Consider the following 19,820-nt stretch of genomic DNA (forward strand, 5'->3'; position numbering starts at 1 on the left):
CACCTTGGGGTGCTTACACAGATGATTAGAAATGGGCTAAATTAATATGTGAGAATTAGCCTAGAAGAGGCTAGATAGAAATGGGTCAAGCAGTTAAATGAATACAGTTTGTGTGTTGTTATTTCGGGCATGAGCTAGCCAAGCAGCCGGGGTGTTGGGGACGCAGCCCCGCCGCTCCTATTTCAACAGTGTTGCAACTCTGAGGGGAAAGGGTATCCTGACAGTAGGGAGCCAAAGAATACCACAAAGTCACACCGAGCAACAAACCTCACATGAGAGGTTTATTGGGAGGGAAAACCAGGGAGGATGGCTGCCTCTGCTTAGGCAAGAAACAGCAGAGAACTGAGAAGAAGACGGTTTATATAGGATTTCTTGGGGAGGAACTTTCCAGGTAGGGATTGGTGGGCTTTCAAGTCCAGGGCGTGAGCTTTTTACTTTGTATGGTGTGTGCTGGATGCAGCCCTTAGGACAGTCAGAGTGTTCTGTGGCTGGAACCTGGCAGATGGAGGTCCTCAGGGGTGGCACAGGGCCACTTGTGTGCCTCAAGGGGTTGACAGAGAAGGCGGGGTTTGCAGGTCAGTCTTTGCACTTGAGAACACATTAGCAGCTTGCATACACCCCCAAGCTGGACATTGGCCAGCCCACATGGCTGTGTCTTATTTTTCTTTCTCTCAGGCTATTAGAGATCCCTCCTCCTCCTCCCACATGTTTCAGACATGGTGACTTCCAACTCACTATGTCCTATAACTCAGGGTGGTCTTGAGCTCCTAGTCCTCCTGCCAGCCCTTCCCAAGTGTTGTGATTATAGATGTGTGTCACCACACCAGGTTTGTAAGGTCACTCAGCAGCCTTGGTAAAGATATGACACATAAGATCCCACAAAACATACCCACATCACGTTTTAATTAAAAGCCAAGAGCAGGAGAAGATGGGGGATGGGCAGCAGCTGCACAGCATCCAGATGCAAGCCGCCCGCTGTTCTTAGCGCTTGTGTCATCGTTCCACAGACTGCTGTCTCTAGACTGGAGGCTGTGTGAAGCTTTGCTGCGTGCGTGCGCAAAGCGGAAGTCTCTGCACAAATCCTCTGCTCTCTAATTCCACAACCAAGCCAGCTAATGAGTTGAAGTCCGCTAATATCAAACTGGTTTGGGGAGGGGCTTCCAGCATGAAGATATTACAATAGTTTCTATCTATAAACTAACTCCATTCTCGATTGCTACGTGTGAACAAACGTGTCTCTCTGTGTCCGCAGTCTGTCCGTGCGCAGTGCACCTTAAATATGATCCTATCTTGTGAGCTGATGCTTTACCAATGCAGTTTCAAATGGACAGGTTTCCAGTGCCACACTTCACAGGAAACAAGCAACAATGAATATTATGACCCTCTGTTTTTGTCTCCAACAGATACAGTGTTAAATGAATATGAATACATTTGGGGGACAGTGAGATGACTCAGATGATGAGGCACTTGCTGTCAAGCCTAAAGTCTTGAGTTGCATCCCTGGAGCCTACACCACGGATGGCGAGAACTGACTTCTGCCTGCCATCCTCCTCCGTGCCCGCTCCCACACGTATGCACACACACAAACAGAATTAAAAGTTTTGTTTTAAAAAGTATCTGGTTGAGTGTGTATCCTGCATCCTAGGGGGTCATATTCTATCCTGGCAGCGCATAACCCTGAGATTCTCTTTTAATGTATTTTGAGGCAAGGACTCACTCACCTAGGCAGTCTTCAAAGCCTCTCGCCTCAGGATCTCACATTATGGTTTGAAGATAAATGGGTCCCGACGGGTCCATGTGTCTGAACACTTGGTTTCCAGCATTTGCTGCAGTTGGGGGATGCAGTGTGTGGAACCTTGAAGAAGACTTGTTTGAAACTAACCCGTGAGCAGAGGAGAAGAGGCTGTCTGCGGATAGTTTGCTCCTACTTTCTCAGAGCTTACTGTACAGCCTCTGAGTGTATGTCAGAGTGACGCTGGGCTGTTGGAGGAAGGCTGGGGGAGCTCAGCAAGAGCGCAAATAAACAGGAAGGAGACACATCCACTACCATCTCTCCGCCATTCTACAAAAGCTTACCAGTGTCCCAGCTAGCCCAGGAGGAATACCTATGGAGTCCAGTTTCAATACTGCAAAGCAGGCAAGGAAGGAGACGCAGTTGAAAGGCAGCAAATATTGATAACGGAAGCATGTTTTTTGATTTTCAGAGGCAGGGTTTCTCTGAGTAGCCCTGGCCATCCTGAAACTCCGAGATCCACCTGCCTCTGCCTCCCGAGTGCTGGGATTAAAGGCGTGCGCCACCACACAGGATTTATTGACATGTTTCTTAATGCACAGATCTATTAAAAATGAAAGGTCAAGGATAGCGGTTCATTCCTTTAATGCTAGCACTTGGGAGGCAGAGAGGTGTGGATCTTTACGACTTTGAGGCCAGCCTGGTCTATACAGCAAGAGCTACATAATGGAGAGACTGGACTCTAAAAACAAAACAACAAAGACCCCAAAACTTGGTATCTAGACGGGCACTCATTCTACTGATAGCTGTATTTAGTCAGGCAGTGGAGGCCAGGAGTCCCCTGAGGAAGACAATCAAACCATGCTTCATTGGGGGTCGACTGTCAAACATATAGTCTGTAGTCTTCAGGGAGTGTTCCAATAGACTCCAAAACAAACTGGAACTGCAGAAATGAGCTCTGCCCCACTCCCCAGTCACTATCACACCAAATCAAGGCACCGTCTTATGATGCATGCCTTCAAATCCATCACAGGTAACCACGGTCGCTCATCGGAGCCCAACCACGCACCTAATCATGGCCATATCACACAAACACACGCACATATGCACACACAAGCCTGAGCTTCAGCCCGGGTACACCCTGGGAGACCTCTGCGTCCCGCTCTGTACCTACAGCAGAGTCACACTGACCCCAAAACTGCAAAGTTTAAACGTGGCCCGGTGGTCGGTGGGAAATGTAGTTCAAGGTCCGCAACACCCGGATGTGGGGAAGGCGCCTGCAGCCAGCGGCCCCAGAAACGCACCGCAGAGACCCTTGGGAGAGACCGACCGCGCCGATGCGCGCAGGCGCGCCAAGGCTCGCCAGTGGTCGGAGGTGAGCAAGGTTGGGTCCCCTGTGCGTGAGAAATGGGCGGGAGATGGGCGAGGCAGACTGGGATGCTGAAGGGGAAAGCGCGAGCCTGGATTAGGACGGACACGGCGAGAAAGTCAGGCCTGAGAGGCGGCGAGCGGGAGCGCGCACCCGGGAAGGGGGCGAGGCCGGCGCGTTCCTGAAGCCAGGAGTCGTGGCTTTCACGGATTCTTCCCCGCGAAACTCCACTTGTGTGTCTCTGTGCTCCTGTCATGTTTTAAGGATTGTTAACCAGAACGGGAGGGGGAAATGCCCGTGTTTGGGTTTGATTGTAGGGAGGAAATGTTGTTCCGTGTTAAGGCTCTGAGATTGTGTTTTACTTGGGGACATCTGGGACGTTGACTACAAAGAGCAATACGACTTCGATTAAGTCTAATTTGAAAGTGTTTGTCTCCGAAGTCCATGAGGACTTGTTAAAGTTGCCCATTGAGAAAACCTCGGTCTCGGCTACTTACCGTTGTTTAAATTTTCTGAATAGTTGCCGTTTTATTTGCCTGTAGAATTTGTTGGGCAATTTAACAAGTATAATAGGTAGATTTGTTTTATTTTGAGACAGTTTCTCAATTAACAGTCCTGGCTGTCCTTTCTCTAGGTAGACCAGGCTGGCCTCAAACTCAGAGATCCACCTGCCTCTGCCTCCCGAGTGCTGGTATTAAAGGCATGTGCCACCACTAATTGGCTGATCTATTTATTATTTTATTTTACTTTTTTTGAGGCAAGGACTGACCATGTAGCCATGGTTGGCCTTGATCTTGCAGAGGTCTGAAGGCGTAAGTCACAAACAATGCCACGCCAGTTTGGAATTATGATTAATAGGGTGTTATTTATTTAAAGAGGAAAAAACTTACAGATCACCGTCCCAGACAACAGCCCTCTGCGCAACCAGGAAAGGGAGTCTAGTTGCCAGCCGAGCAGGAAGTGGAGAGAGACAGAGCGCACGAAAGGAAGGAAGTAGCCACTTTTTTAAAGGGAGAGAGACCACGCCCCAATGGGATGGTATCTCAGCAGCTATTGGTTGGAGGGGCGGAAGGACCTCCCGCAACAGAGGTCCACCTATTGCTGCCTCCAGAATGCTGGGATTAAAAGTGTGTGCTGAGATTTTTGTTTTAATTATTTTTTTATGAAAGGAAAATAAAATTTTGAGAGAGTAGCACTGTATGTTGAGAAACCCCATATTGAATATGACTAATATGTTGAAATAAACAGGAACACCTTTGAGAACATAATTTTTTTAAAAAAAGAAAAAGGGGTGGTAGTGACACACACGTTTAATACCAGCACTTGGGAGGCAGAGGCAGGCAGATCTCTGAGTTCGAGGCCAGCCTGGTCTACCTAGAGAAAGGACAGCCAGGACTGTTAATTGAGAAACTCTGTCTCAAAAAAAAAAAAAAAAAAAAAAAAACCCAAAGGTCATGTAGCTCAGTATGGTAAAGCACCCAAGGCTTCAGATAAACAAGAAGGGACCACTTACCCCTTCAGATAAACAAGAAGGGACCCCTTACCACTTCAGATAAACTAGAAGGAACCCCTTATCCCTTCAGATAAACAAGAAGGGACCCCTTACCCCTTCAGATAAACAAGAAGGGACCCCTTACCCCATTCCTTTTCACTGCCACTTCAAAATTCAGTTCAGGTGAATTTTTTTCCTCCTACTGCTATATGAATTCATAGAGAGCTCAATAATTTCTGCAAGGCATTTTTTAAACTTTTTATTGAATCTTTGTGGATCTGCATCATGCACCCTGGTCACACTCAACTCCCTGTCCCCTTGCTTCTGCCCCCTCTGCCAGACATCCTAAGATACTAAAAATATTGGGTATTTATCGACCGATTGGTGTCATGGTAGTCATTTAGACTCAAACTTGCTTAAGCTTTTTGTGTGAGCATAAGTGTGTGCCCTCAGAAGCCAGAAGAGAACATCAGATCCCTGGCTCTGCAGGTACGGGCTGTTGTGAACTGCCCGCTGTGGGTGCTGTGAACTGGACTCAGGTCTTCTGCAAGAGCATCAACCACTGCGCCATCTCTTCAGCCACTGAACCTCTTCTCTTTATTTAAATTTGTTTGTTAGTTTTCGAGTAAGGGCTTCTCTGTGTAGCCCTGACTGTCCTAGAACTTGCTCTATAGACCAGGCCAACCTTAAAGTCAGAGATCTGCCTGCCTCTGCCTGGGATTAACGTCATGTGCCACCATCAGGCTTAGTTTTATTTCTTTAAGGCAAAATCTTCCTGCTTTTGAAAGCCTGCAGCGTGAAAGGTACATGATCCTCCCATCCCCCAACGCTTCAACCTCCATTCTGTGCTTTCTACAGGTGAGAAGTCTCCAGCTCAACTGGAGTGGGGGCTGGGAAAGAGAAATCAGAGGTTAAAGAACAATAGGCTAGCCGGGCGATGGTGGCGCAAGTCTTTAATCCCAGCACTCGGGAGGCAGAGGCAGGCGGATCTCTGTGAGTTCAAGACCAGCCTGGTCTACAGAGCTAGTTCCAGGACAGGCTCCAAAGCCACAGAGAAACCCTGTCTCGAAAAACAAACAAACAAACAAACAAAAAAAAAACAATAGGCCAGCATAGTTCGTGGCTCTGTGATTTAGTATATCTCTTCTCTTATTTTCCAAGAGAAGTTGCTTCTGGACCTCTGTTCTCTGTGTGCAGCGCTTCTCCTACTGCCACCTCCTCTTCCCCTGGACATGCAGGACCCCCTTGTTTGGATGGCTCCTGTTTGTCCCATGAGTCCTCTTGGGTAGGATCCAACACAGCCCAAGCAGCCACCACCCTTGGGGTTTTCATCTAGTGTGAAGATGAGAATTACTGCCTTCTGGTCACGTACATTGTTCTCAAACATTCTCTGACAACTTTAGTTCCTAGTGGCACCTACAGGAAGGCCTTTTCTTATGAAAAGGAAGCATACATTTTTATTCCCCCAGGAAAATTATATTCTATAAACAACTTACCCGAGTTCGAGGCCAGGCTAGTCTACAGAGTGAGTTCCAGGACAGCTAGGACTGTTACACAGAGAAACCCTGTCTTGAAAAACAGCAACAGCAGCAGCAGCTTACCCACAGAAAGTCTATTATTCTCAACTTTCCAGCCTGTTGTGAGTTAAATAAATGGAAGAGAAAATTGGGTTTGTGGGTTTGAGTGAAGGGCCCTTGACATTTGCCTCATGTGCTGTCCTTGGGATGTCACTGTGACTGACAGAAGTCACCATCCTGTTAAAAAGCCAGTTGGTGGCTGCAGAGTTGGCTCAGCTCTTAAGAGCACGTGTTTGCTCTTGCTGAGGACCTGGGTTCTGTTCCCAGCACCCTCGTGGCAAGTAACAACTGTCTGTGATCTTCTGTCTTCCGAATGCACATAGCGCATGTATATATATGCACACAAAATACTCATACACGTAAAATAAATACATTTGAAAAGGGGATGTTGGGTCAGGAGTTCCAGGTCAGCCTCGTCTACATAGCAAGTTTCCAGCCGTCTTGGGCTGCATAAGGCAATGTCCCAAAAAGCAAACGAATACATATCTATAAAATAAAATAACCCAGGGCTGGAGAGATAGCTCAGTGGTTAAGAGCATTGCCTGCTCTTCCAAAGGTCCTGAGTTCAATTCCCGGCAACCACATGGTGGCTCACAACCATCTGTAATGGGGTCTGGTGCCCTCTTCTGGCCTGCACGCATACACACAGACAGAATATTGTATACATAATAAATAAATAAAATAAATATTTAAAAAAAAAGAAAAAAAAAAAAATAACCCAACAGAAAAATGTAAATGAATTATAAGAGCACATTTGCAGGAAGAAACGAGTTGTTTATAAACTTAAGCTTTTCTTCTTCCATAAGTAGAGAACTCAGATTGCAGCTAGAATTGGTGCCTGTTGGAGAATCCTAGGGAAGTCTGTGACCACGGTGCTCCTCAGGTGTGGGGTGTCAGTGTTCCCATACATTATTACACATGGTTTGGCCTTGTTAGGGAGCAGGCAGTAGACATCCATAACTGTAGGCTCTTTGGGGTGGGGTGCAGCTTACCCAGATCCATCGTGTTCCAGAAGCCTTTATCTTGGATGTGGGAATGAAATAGCTCGTTATCTCCAATATGTTACATTAATTTAGGATGCACAAAGGAGACATGAGCCAACACAGAGAAATGGTTTTAGGTTCATGTAAGAGGTGAGAGCCAGCTACAAGGGGAGTAAATTCTCAAGTAAATTCTCACCCACCTTTACCCTTCTTGGCTTTGCTGTTTTAGGTTGTATCCTATAACTTCTGAAGAGGAGCCCAGATCTCAAAACCATGGCTCAGGTGAGGTAATGGTTTCCGTTCCTTGAAAAATTGCTTGTTTTGCTCTGCCAACGCCCACTTGTTTTCTGAGGATATTTGGGTGTTATCCTTTTCTGTCTAAACCGTCGCATCAGGCTTTCTCTGCAGGAAGTGTGTCCCCTTTGGTCTCTCCCAGAAGCTGTACTGGGACAAAAATGTATTTGTTTTTATCAGTGAAAATTATGAACACACAAGCCTGTCACGTATAAATCTTAAAAGGATAACAGTGCTTGCTAGCATGCATGGACGCTTTCTGGGCAGGAACACGGGAGATTCCCAGCCCCGTGGCTGGTAGCGCAGACACATACACCCAGGAGGAAGAGCCAGGAGGATTAGAGGGTCGAGGTCATCCTTGGCTATGTAGCAAGTTTGAGGCCAGCCTGAGCTACACAAGACCCTAACTGAGACGGCTCAGCAGGTTAAGGAACTTTCTGCCAAGCCAGATGACCTGGAGTTTGATTTCCCAGGACCCACATGGTGGAAGGGAACAACTGACTCACGCACGACATGGACACCCTGGTACATATACACCCATGACTCTACATGCAGAGTGTATATGCATCTCCATGACTCTACATGCAGAGGAGCGGTTTCTAAGGATGCGGAAGCCTTTTGCCTTACCCACATGCCTGGGTAAGGTGACGGTAAAACTGACAGGATGTTACTAGTAAGTGGCAGAAGCATTTTGTCTTAAGTGTAAGGGTAGAGGCCTGAGGAGTCAGGAATCCTGTTTCTTCCTTGTCTTCCTTCCATGTTGCTCACAGTTCCTAAAAGCCTGTGGCCTTCCAGCAAAACCTTTCCTAGGATACTAATGCTATCAGAGACTTATTCTTTTAAAGTTTATCCTAGCCAGGCATGTTGGCATAGGCCTCTAATTCCAGTCTTCCTAAGGCAGAGGCAGAGGTAGATGGATCTCTTGAGTTTGGGTCAACTAAGGCTACATAATGAGACCCTGTCTCCAAAACAAAGACAAATTCTTGTAATTCTGTATTTGGATGCCGAAGAAATAGCTGTACACAGGTCACAATGCCAGAGTGTAGTTCAAACACTGTTCTCTGTTTGACTCGGGAAGCCATCTCTATGCAGTGTAGACTTTGTTGTTATTTTAGACACTGTGTAGCCCTGGCAGCCACCTGTCTGTCACCTGTAGGAAGTAAACCCTTTCTGACTGGGGACCTGCAGGGTTTCAGGAACCTTCAGGAAAGCTGGAACATGGGACAGTTCTCGACGTTGCAGTTGTTGCCCCTCAATGGCTCAGGGCCTTCCAGGGCCTTCTGGACTTGTTCATTATGCACTGTCTCCAAGTCTCACCGGGGTAGCTGAGGGCCTTTCTCAGGCGATTTATTCTTTCGTTGCCAGCTACTAACCCCGCCACACTACCTTGTATTTTGAGCAGCACCTCATGAATTTGCCCGGGCTGGCTATGAATTCACTCTGGATCAGGCAGGCCTCACATTTGTGAGTCTGATGAGACTCATCCTTGCAAGTAGCTGGGGTTGCACACCTGTGCCGATAGAGCCTGACTAAACCAGCCATTCTGAAGTGCAGAAATTTACATCTTTCTCTGTGAAGCCAGAGTCTTTTCTCTATCTCGTGAGACACCGTGCCTGGTGTGTGTGCTGCAGCGGCTGTGCGTTTATATTTATATATTCTCTCCTGTGTCTGAGCCCAGAAAGCACACGTGTTAGGTTCTGGCTCCCAAAGAGCAACTTCACAGTAAGTCACAGTCTTGATGTCAACCTGTGTCTGTGTGTATGCGAACATGCAAGCAGCGCAGCATCCACCTGGATGTCAGGGCAGCTGAGAGGAGTTGGTTTTCGCCTTCTACCACATAGGTTCCAGGGACTGAACTCCCATACCAGGCTTGACAAGTAGTGCTTTTGCCTGCTGAGTCACCACGGGAGCACAGTAGCTTACAGTTTAAATCAAAACAAGAAAAAGAGTCGACATTCTTTGGCAAAGTTTATCTGTCACAAAGAACAGGAATGAGAGTCCTTCCCAGGGCTGGAGAGATGCTCAAGCACTTGTTGCTCTTCCAGAGGTCCCAGGTTCGGGTCCCAGCGCCCATATGGTGTCCTACAACTATCTTCTAACCGCCAAGGGCCCCAGGCACACATATGGCGCACAGACATACATGCAGGCAAAACACCCATACACATAATAAAATAAGTCTTTAAAAAATATTTCAAGCCAGGCAATGGTGGAGCACATGTTTAATACCAGCACTTGGGAGGCAGAGGCAGGCAGATCTCTGTGAGTTCGAGGTCAGCCTGGTCTACAGAAAGTTCTAGGACAGCCAGGACTGTTCCCAATATCTAGTTAACCTGTGCCAATCACCCTTCCAAATTCTGCCCTGCAGGGATCCGTGTCCTTCAAGGATGTGACTGTGGACTTCAGTCAGGAGGAGTGGCAGCACCTGGACCCTGGTCAGAAGACTCTGTATACAGATGTGATGTTGGAAAACTATGGCCACCTCCTCTCCGTAGGTACGGGAAGCAGGCACACCCTGCGTGCTGTGTATTTCCTCTCAGAGCACCTACATAATGTGCTCTCGAGCTCCAGTAACGGGAGCCACAGGACCCTAGTTTGCAGGAGGACTCTGCTCTCCCATCCTAGGGCAGGACCCAGGGTTACTGTCACACAAGTGAGAGTCATTCAGCTCTGCACCTTGGTCATTTTCAGTGTTTCTCAAGCTCCTGTCCATATGAGATTTTACGTTGCAGATATTCCTGCCCATATCCCCACACCTACCCTCTTTGTGACTGGGCGAGCGTTTTACCACTAAGTTCCACCCCAGCTACCTTACTCGTGATTACTTCTCTTCCTCCTTATCAGGGTGTGACATGTCTAAACCCGATGTCATCCTCAGACTGGAGCGAGGGGAAGACCCCTGGGCATCATTTGCAGGTCATGTCTGCTTAGGTGAGTTTCTGGCATCCAGACACGGGAGGTAATGGAGAGTAAAAGTGAAGGCATGGGGACTGTCACCGAAGTGTTTTAAAGGTTCTTAAAGGTTCCTAACTTTTGAAATGACCAGCTTACCTACAAAACTTAACACAAAATTCTGAGCCGAGCATGTTGGAGACAACTGGAGTCCTTAGAACCTGAGTCCATGATCTCCTAGGAGATCATGCTTGATGAATGAATGAATGAATGAATGAATGAATGAATGAGGAGATCCTTGCAGGTGTCACAGAAGGCAGGGAAGTGACTTGCGAAGAGGTGGGAATGAAAACTTGGATGCCCAATGGAGCTGGCCAGGCTGGATCAAGCTTCCGGAGACTCTGATCCAGCCAGTTTATTGCCAGCGTATTTAAGGACAGTACAGTTTGGAAAAGTTTCTGGTATAACAAACCGAGGTGCGTGAGGAGGCATAATTACATTGGAACTCAACGTGGGGTACATGCCATTTCTTCCAAGAAGATGGGTTCTGAAGATAGGCTCCCTATATTAATATAAGGGCCTAGGGAAGCATCTGGCCTGGACTTGGCAGTATAGATAGCACAGAGGTCATATGGCTACTAGCCACCTCAGCTTGGAGATCCCTGGCTGTACACGTAATGTAAGGGTCATTTAAATTACTAGCCACCTCTGGTCCTGGCTGTAGGGGCTTAATGTGGTGTAGCCCAACAGACAACAGCTCACCAGGCAGTTAATCACCTCCAGTTCCCAGCCTTCTGGAAAACAGATCGTTCCCTTTGAAAGGACAATCCTGGTTTCCCTGGAGATCTGTGAGAGCAACGAATAAATAAGTGAATAAACAAAGGTGTTTAGGGACACCAGAGGATCACGTCTAAGGAAATGAACAGTGGCCATGATCTGTGGTAAAGCCTGAGCCACTCACATGAAATTAAATAAATCTAAAAGTTAAAAAAAAAAACAGTTCAGGTTTATTTTTGGTACAAAACAAGTTTGTGGTGAACCTGGACTACATGAAATCCTATTATGTCTCAAAAGATTTTCATTGTTGGGATGACTTTTCTAGATGATGACGCCCCGGTTTTCATAGTGCTCATAGTGGTGGAAGGGGCACGTGCAGGCTTTTGTTGTTACTCTTGTTTCCTTGCTGCCGCCTTGCACATGCTGGGCACTCTGCTACTGAGCTACACACCTTGTAGTTTGTTGATCTGGTGCTCACCAAGTAACCAAGACTGACGTCACTCAGACCCCTTGCCTGTGCCTCACAAGTGCTGGGCCTGCACGTGTGCACCCTATACTTGACTATATGAAGCACTTTTGAAATCACAGAGTAGAGCCGGGAGATGGTGGCGCACGCCTTTAATCCCAGCACTCGGGAGGCAGAGGCAGGCGGATCTCTGTGAGTTCGAGACCAGCCTGGTCTACAGAGCTAGTTCCAGGACAGGCTCCAAAGCCACAGAGAAACCCTGTCTCAAAAAGCCAAAAAAAAAAAAAAAAATCACAGAGTAGAGTTTACTTGAAGATTCTCTAAATATGAGTAGAAAAACGTCTGAAAATTGATTAATACACTACACACTTGGGCTCTTGTCACTTGGCTCAGGCGACACAACATTCTAGAGGGCATAATTTACTTTCTGCCTTGGACTTCTTGCCAGCTAAAAATCTTTTTACTTGCTCAGACTTTGATTATGTGTAAGATAAACGTCTGACAATAGATGTCTAGAGTAAGTTTAGCAGGGTGGGGACAGCAGCTGTGCACACTGGTCTATTTTAAGGTTCCTGCAACAGGTATTTTCCTAGCTCTCGCGTTACATGACAAAGTAGTTCTTCTAGCTCTTCATTGGTCGCACAGCTAGATTACAGGATTGCTTTCCAGATTGCAAGAAACTAATACTTTAAGAGATTAGTGAGCCGTGGCACTTCACGTAGAGGGGGCCAGGTGAATATAATCCCTAGAAGATTAGTGAGCCGTGGTGCTTCATGCAGAGGCCTAGGTAAAATATTCACCATTGTTTCACCACAGTAATTGAGATTCGCATATAAAAATTTGGGTGATCTGTTGCTGAAGTAGGGGCGGCAGGCTGCTTCCTGCCACCTGGCTCCCGCACGGCTAGCTTTACCCAAAATAATTACAAGGAAATTGTATTCATTTAAACACTGCCTGACCCATTAGTTCTAGCCTCTTATTGGCTCTCATGTCTTGATTAACCCATTTCTATTAATGTGTGTAGCACCACAAGGTGGTGGCTTACCAGGAAGATTCTAACCTGCATCCATTTCGGAGAGGAGAGCTATGGCGGGCGTCTGTCTGCCTCACTTCCCTTCTTCCCAACATTCTGTTCTATCTACTCCACCCACCTATGTTCTGACCTATCAGGCCAAGCAGTTTTCTTTATTAATTAACCAATGAAAGTAACACATAGACAGATGACCCTCCTCCATCGATCTGTTTACTGTAGAAGATATTTTCCTGCAATTTCTCTGAATAAACGTATCTACCTTGTTGTTCATCTTACTTTGCTTTTATTCCTATGATAGTCATTTCATCATTTAATCTTTCCAGACATGAATTCCTCTAGTATCATTCCTTATCTGGTTTCTATTACTTTCTGAATATAACTGTTTGTGGATCAAAAGGTATTAACAGTGTTTCCATTTCATTCTTTTTCATACTGAAGCACACTGTGTATTTATGCTTGTCATTAGGTTTTTTAGGATTTTTTTGTTGTTGTTGGTTTTGCCTTGTAACCTGGAAATGGTTCACTATAGGTTTTTCACATGTTAGACCATTTCAATTCCTTTCCCTAGCAAATTTGTGGAAATTCACTAGTTTGTTATTCTTTTCTAGAAGAAAATTGGAGCTCAAGAGAGATTTTAATGAAATTCAAAGAACACCGTGATACATACCCTAGATCATTTGTGTATGTGAACTATAAAGAACTGGCTAAGGAGAGCAGTACGTATCCTGTTAATCCCAAAGAACTACCTCCTGACTGTGATACCTGTGGAGACATTTTAGAAAGTGTTTCAGAATTAATCAACAGTAATCCAAGCCCTGCAAGGAAGAGACAGAGTGAGTATGATGGATATTGGAAACCATGCCCAAATTCCATGCGAGACCTGGGGCATCCTGAATTCAAATTCCATACTCCGAGGGGCAAGGCTTGCAGTCACAGTGTTGAACCCAGACATGAGAAAGCAGGCGCTCCGGGACAGCCATTTGGACGTGAGGACTGGGAACGGTCATCTCTCAGAAAGGGGAATCCGTCTGTACATAACAAAAGGAAAAGCGCAACAAATACTGAAAAGACCCACATCTGCACAGAATGTGGGAAGTCCTTCTGCAGGAAGTCAGTGTTGCTTCTGCACCTGGCAGTTCACACAGAGGAAAAGCCTTATCAGTGCCCTCAGTGTGGAAACGCATTCAGAAGGAGGTCATATCTCATTGACCACCAGAGGACTCACACCGGGGAGAAGCCCTTTGTTTGCAATGAGTGTGGGAAGCCCTTCCGCCTGAAGACAGCCCTGACGGATCACCAGAGGACACACACAGGGGAGAGGTCGTATGGATGTCCACAGTGTCAGAGTGCCTTCAGGTTGAAGTCCCACCTCATCCGTCATCAGAGGACTCACACAGGAGAAAAACCATATGAGTGTACTGCCTGTGGGAAGGCCTTCCGCCAGAAGACAACACTCTCCCTCCATCAGAGAATTCACACAGGCGAGAAACCCTATGTTTGTAAAGACTGTGGGAAATCATTCCACCAGAAAGCAAACCTCACCGTCCACCAGAGGACTCATACAGGGGAGAAGCCCTACATTTGTAAGGAATGTGGGAAGTCGTTCTCCCAGAAAACAACACTTGCTCTTCATGAGAAAACTCATAGTGAGGAGAAGCCCTATAAGTGTAATGACTGTGGGAAGACCTTCCGCCAGAAAACAACCCTTGTGGCCCATCAGAGGACGCACACCGGGGAGAAAGCGTACACGTGTCCTTGCTGTGGCAAGGCCTTTAGAATGAAGTCGTACCTCGTTGACCACCACAGAACCCACACCGGCGAAAGACCATACGCATGTGACCAGTGTGGCAAGTCCTTCAGTCAGAAGACCAATCTCAACCTACACCAGAGGATTCACACTGGGGAGAAACCCTATGTTTGCAGCGAGTGCGGGAAACCCTTTCGGCAAAAAGCAACGCTCACTGCACACCAGAAGATCCATACGGGGCAGAAGTCCTATGAGTGTCCCCAGTGTGGGAAAACCTTCAGCAGGAAGGCCTAACTCGTTCATCATCAACGAACTCACACAGGGGAGAAGCCCTACCAGTGCAATGACTGTGCAAAGTGCTTCCGCCAGAAGACAAACCTCATTGTCCACCAGAGAACTCACACGGGGGAGAAGCCCTATGTGTGTAACAAATGCAGCAAGTCCTTCAGCTATAAGAGAAACCTCCTTGTCCACCAGAGGCTTCATAGGGAGAATACGGAAATGGAACAGGAGAGCCAAGTGGCGTCTGTGCAGTCTTCCCGTGACTGGAAGCCTGCCGTTCCGGGAGGAAAAACACGCTTCCACATGTCATAAGTGACTGACGTTCCATCCCTCAGCACTGTTTACTGCTTCCCAGTGTGTGCGGTAGATACAGGCATTGCTGAACTGGGTCAACTCTGAAGATGATCTGTAACCTTTAGATGGTCCGGCTGACTTTGAATACTACATCAAAAAATACTTTTAGTTTTAGAGCTACCTGACCTACACGCCAGCCAGCGCTGTATGGGGGAGACCCTCTCAAAGCAACAACAAAAAAAATGTATAATACATGTAGGAACACGTTAGAAAATGTTTATCAGCATTAATTACCATACGAGAATAAGAAGGAACCATCTCATTGTATTCAGTATTACTAGAAAGTTATTACTGCTTTCCCTGTGATAAGCGTATTTACATATTTAATTTTTGTTTTTTGAGTCAGGGTTTCTCTGACTATCCTGGAACTCACAGAAATCCACCTGCCTCTAATTCAAGTGCTGGGATTAAAGGTGTGCGCCACCACAGCCTGGCTCATGTTCTTAAATTTTAAGTCTGTTTTATTATGCATCTTGGATTTCTTTTAACATCCTGCTTTGTTTCATATTTTAAAGATTGGTACGTTACTGCATGTGTCATTAGTAGTACATTAATTTTAATATTTTATTTAAAGTTGTCTTATTTCTGGATATTTATATTTTTGATAACTTTGTCATAAAAATACTGTTATATTCTGGTATATGTCTTCTGGTGTTTGTATATGTGTATGCATTTCTTATTACTTAATATCAAACTGGAATTTTTCCATCCAACATGTAGGTCTTTTCAGTTATGGTACATTCTGCCATATATCTCAGACCTCCCACAAAATGATTTTTTTTCCAAGACAGGGTTTCTCTGTAGCTTTGGAACCTGTCCTGGAACTAGGCACTGGGCTCTTCCGGCCCTAAATATCCACACCATTCCAACTTAAGAGTTTCTTCCTTCCAACTCTGCAGCTACATACTCTCTTAAAAAAAAACCAACAAGCCCCAAGCCCTTTAACTGCTCTCTCCACTCCGAGAGGTAGACATGGCAGCCTTGGACATACCCAGATGCCTCTGCCTATTCTCACCACCACCTGCGAGATAGGCACTTGACAGTTTAAGATTTAAAAAAACAAACAAACAAAAAAAAAAACCTTCTTTACACTCATCAAGTGGTCCATTTCAGTGGCTTCACCATGCCCTCACTTACAGAAAAACTTGCTGAAAAGAAACGTTACAGGTGGGCATGGTGGCACAGCCTGCGATGCCAGCAGTCAGGAAGCTGAGGCAGGACTGACTGCATGAGCTCAAACTTGGGCTGCATACTGTCAAGCTCTTGGGGACCCATTCTCAGCACTTACACAAAGCCAAAACTCTTATTCAAGGAAATTGCTATCGTTTTAGGGGTGCTTCTACTCCTCACTTGATCCTAATAAGGATCAGAGAATTCATGCAAGGGGAAGGGTTTTTACGTAGAACGTGAAAACAGTACCTAGACTGGAATTGAGTTTCCATACTAACCAGGTCATTTCAGAGCAGACTAGTAATCCAAGCTATTTGAAACACTGAAGCCAGAGGTTCATAAGTTCAGAGTCAGGCTGAGCAACCTAACAAGACCAGGTCTTCGTGTAAAAGTAGACTGGAACTATGGCTATAGCTCGGTGCTGGAACGCTAGCCTACCACATGCAAGGGCCCAGTTTTAATCACCTATACTGGCTGAATATCTGTTAGGGGGGAAATGGATCCTGAAAACACAAGATTTGTAATATTGTCTACATGCTTACAATTTAAAAAGCAAAATTTTGTGATTTCTTATTTCTAGTGAATTTAACTATTTAAGTAAATTAAAATGGGTCTCCAGGGTGAAAGCCAGTTTACGAATGCAAAGTTACAAATCGTATGGCTTTCCAAATGAAACCGCAGTTATGGTGAGCTATACCAAAGCACTTTATGCATTTCAACACTGTAAGCATGGTCCTGGGAACCGGAAATGTGTAGCCTTACTCTTAAATTCGGCTTAAGAATGAGAATATTTCAAGATTTCTGGGAAATAATATTTTGTTATATTTGGAGCATCATTTGCACTTAGCATTTATGTTACATGCCGGTTTGGGGGGGGGGGGTTGTTTTGTTTTTGGGACAGGGTTTCTCTGTAGCTTTGGAGCCTGTCCTGGAACTAGCTCTTGTAGACCAGGCTGGCCTCAAACTCAGAGATTCTCCTGCCTCTGCCTCCCAAGGGCTGGATTTAAAGGTGTGCACCAGCACCACCCAGCTACATGCCAGTTTTCAAATGCAATAAAGTTTCATTTTTTTAATTGACATTTAAATTGAATTGGCATTTTTAAAAACCCGACATTCATCTTAAAGAAAGCATCTTTTTTCCTGTATAGAAGAAAATGATGTGTATGTGCACACATGTTCATGTGTGAGCCTGTGTAGAGGTCTGCTATTCCTAGGGTGCTGCTCACTGCAGCCTGGCCTCACCAACTAGGCTGGGTTGGCGCTGGTGAGCCCCGAGGTCCTGTGGTCTGGGCTCCCAGAGTTGGAATCGTAAGCTTGTGGCACCGTGACCAGCTTCTCCTGTGGGTTCTGAGTACTCAACTTTGGGTCCCATGCTTGCACAGCAAGTTAACTCAAGAGCTCCTCAGCAAAAGCTGGATACTGATGCATTAGTTTCCCAAACATGATGCAGTGTTCCACTAAATTTGTTCTTTAGCAAAGTATTATATGTATATTACTATACTATCATACAATATATTATATATAGCCTGAAAGGCCCAAAGAAGGCATTGGATTCCCCAGAACTCTGATTACAGGAGGTTGTGAGTGCCCGTTGTGGTGCTGGGAATGGAACTCTAGTCTTCTGGAAGAGCAAGCACTCTTAACCACACCACCAGTTCATTTTCTCTGCCAGCATCTGCAGACTAGGATTGAACTGATCAACAGAAAAGATTCTGCGTTACTACAGACCCAGTGAAAGGCCATTGGGAGGTCACAGCCCCTGACTGAAGAGTTCCTGTTGTGTTAAATGAACATGGTGCACCTGACAGATTGCCTTCTATGGAACTGTACTCATGCCCACAGGTCACTGTTGCCATCAGCTCTGGTCAGAGAAGCTTCTTTTTACAATAGGTAGTGGTGCTTTCAGAGACTTAGTAACTGCTCAAAAGCCAGGAGGTGGTGGCGTACACCATAAAGCCCAGCATTTGGTCTACAGAGCATGCTCCAGGTCTGCCAAGGCTCCAAAGAAAAACAAAGAAATGCTAAGGAAAAAAAGAAAAAAACTTAAGACCAAGTGTTAGAATGCCTACAGCCATAAACAGACATGCAAGGCTTAGGGAACTTTGTGGAACTAGGCCAGAGTGTAGGAGCTAAATTCCTGCCCAATTCTACAGTTGGAAAGATCCATCAGATGGTCACATGGCTCAGTGATTTGGATTTAGAGTACAAGGCTTACTCCCTGCTCCAGGGAATCCAAGGCCCTCTTTTTTCTTTTTTCGAGACAGGGTTTCTCTATGGCTTTGGAGCCTGTTCTGGAACTAGCTCTGTAGACCAGGCTGGTCTCGAACTCACAGAGATCCGCCTGCCTCTGCCTCCCGAGTGCTGGGATTAAAGGTGTGCGCCACCATCGCCTGGCTTCCAAGGCCTCCTGGGGCACTGCATTCACATGTGCAAACAGAGATAGAATTAAAAATTATGTATTTGAAAAATGCAAACTGCTAAGGAAGCCAATGAGGACGTGTGCCAGCCGTCTCCATCCCTTTCTCTAGTTCTTACACCGCATGGGTGGGGAAGCCTGCGGAAGCCTCAGGAGGGCACAGGACCCTCTGGAACCGGAAACTGAGTCCATCTCTAACTGCTGAACCAGCTCAGCATCTCCCCCTTTAAAATATAGACTTACTCTGTAGCCCACGATGGCCTAGATCTCATCATACAGCCCAGGTTGGTCTCAAAGTTTCGGTAATCCTCCTGCCTCTGCCTCCTGAGTACTGGGATTACAGGTGAGCACCACACTTGGCTCCACTGAACTCACAGCAGGATAACACAAAAGTCATGGTATCACAGAATCTCAAAATCCACCTCCTCCACAGACTCCAGAGCTGGCCACTGAGAACCAATGAGATGGCTTAGCATGGGAAAGTTCTGGGTGCCAAATTAATTCCCAGAGACCTATATGGTGGAAGGTAAGATCCAGCTCCCCAAAGTTACCCTCTGACCTCTACCTGTGCTGTGACGTGCCACATGGCCATAGATACACATAAATCCTTTAAATCCCCGAGGAAGGCTGGAGAGACCTGCAGCATGTATAGGGGGGCTTAAGTTAGCTACCCAAAACCCCAGCTCCAGATCTCAACTCCACAGGCATGTGAGCGTATGTGCACATTTCTACACAAACACATACATACAATATATACATATATAATTTTTAAAAATTTCAAAAATCTAGTACTGGCCAAGAGAACCAGCCAAGCAAGCTCTCAGTGGCACGTCTACATATTCACACAGCCGGGGCACTTCACGTACATCCTCCAGACCCCACCTAAGCCTTCTGCTCCCCCATGGCCTCGCTCATTCATGGCCAGACACTCCAGTCCAAGCTTCACACTGTCACCTCTAGGCTTCTAGCAAATTTTTTCTCTCATCTTTTACATTTTTATTTTTGAGAATTACGTGTATCTGTGTGGGGGCATGAGGGCATGGATCCCCGTGGAATTATCAACAGTTGTGACCAGCCCAGTTTGGGTCCTCTTCCTGAGGTCTGCACCAGAGCCAGACCATTCCCATCTCCAATTCACTGTGATAGCAGCAATCACTCACTGTACGCTATGTAGCTAAGCATGGCTTAGGATTTACATGCACATTTAACCAAGGCTTTGAAATGAGGTGCTGGAGATGA

The 19,820-nt window shown here is 46.1% G+C and overlaps 1 protein-coding gene across 1 annotated transcript; it reads left to right on the top strand.

The window, feature by feature from the left end:
* Window positions 1-3,862: 3,862 nt before the first annotated feature.
* On the top strand, window positions 3,863-16,046 carry Znf567 (zinc finger protein 567). The gene is given in 4 exon segments (XM_050119175.1): window positions 3,863-7,435; window positions 9,813-9,939; window positions 10,289-10,375; window positions 13,221-16,046. Coding segments are annotated over 4 exon segments (1,956 nt in total). The 5' UTR covers window positions 3,863-7,426; the 3' UTR covers window positions 14,954-16,046.
* Window positions 16,047-19,820: the final 3,774 nt, after the last annotated feature.

This window comes from Alexandromys fortis, unplaced genomic scaffold, assembly GCF_014885135.2.
Source record: "Alexandromys fortis isolate MF-2015 unplaced genomic scaffold, M_Fortis_MF-2015_v1.1 scaffold_140, whole genome shotgun sequence".
Classification (NCBI taxonomy): domain Eukaryota; kingdom Metazoa; phylum Chordata; class Mammalia; order Rodentia; family Cricetidae; genus Alexandromys; species Alexandromys fortis.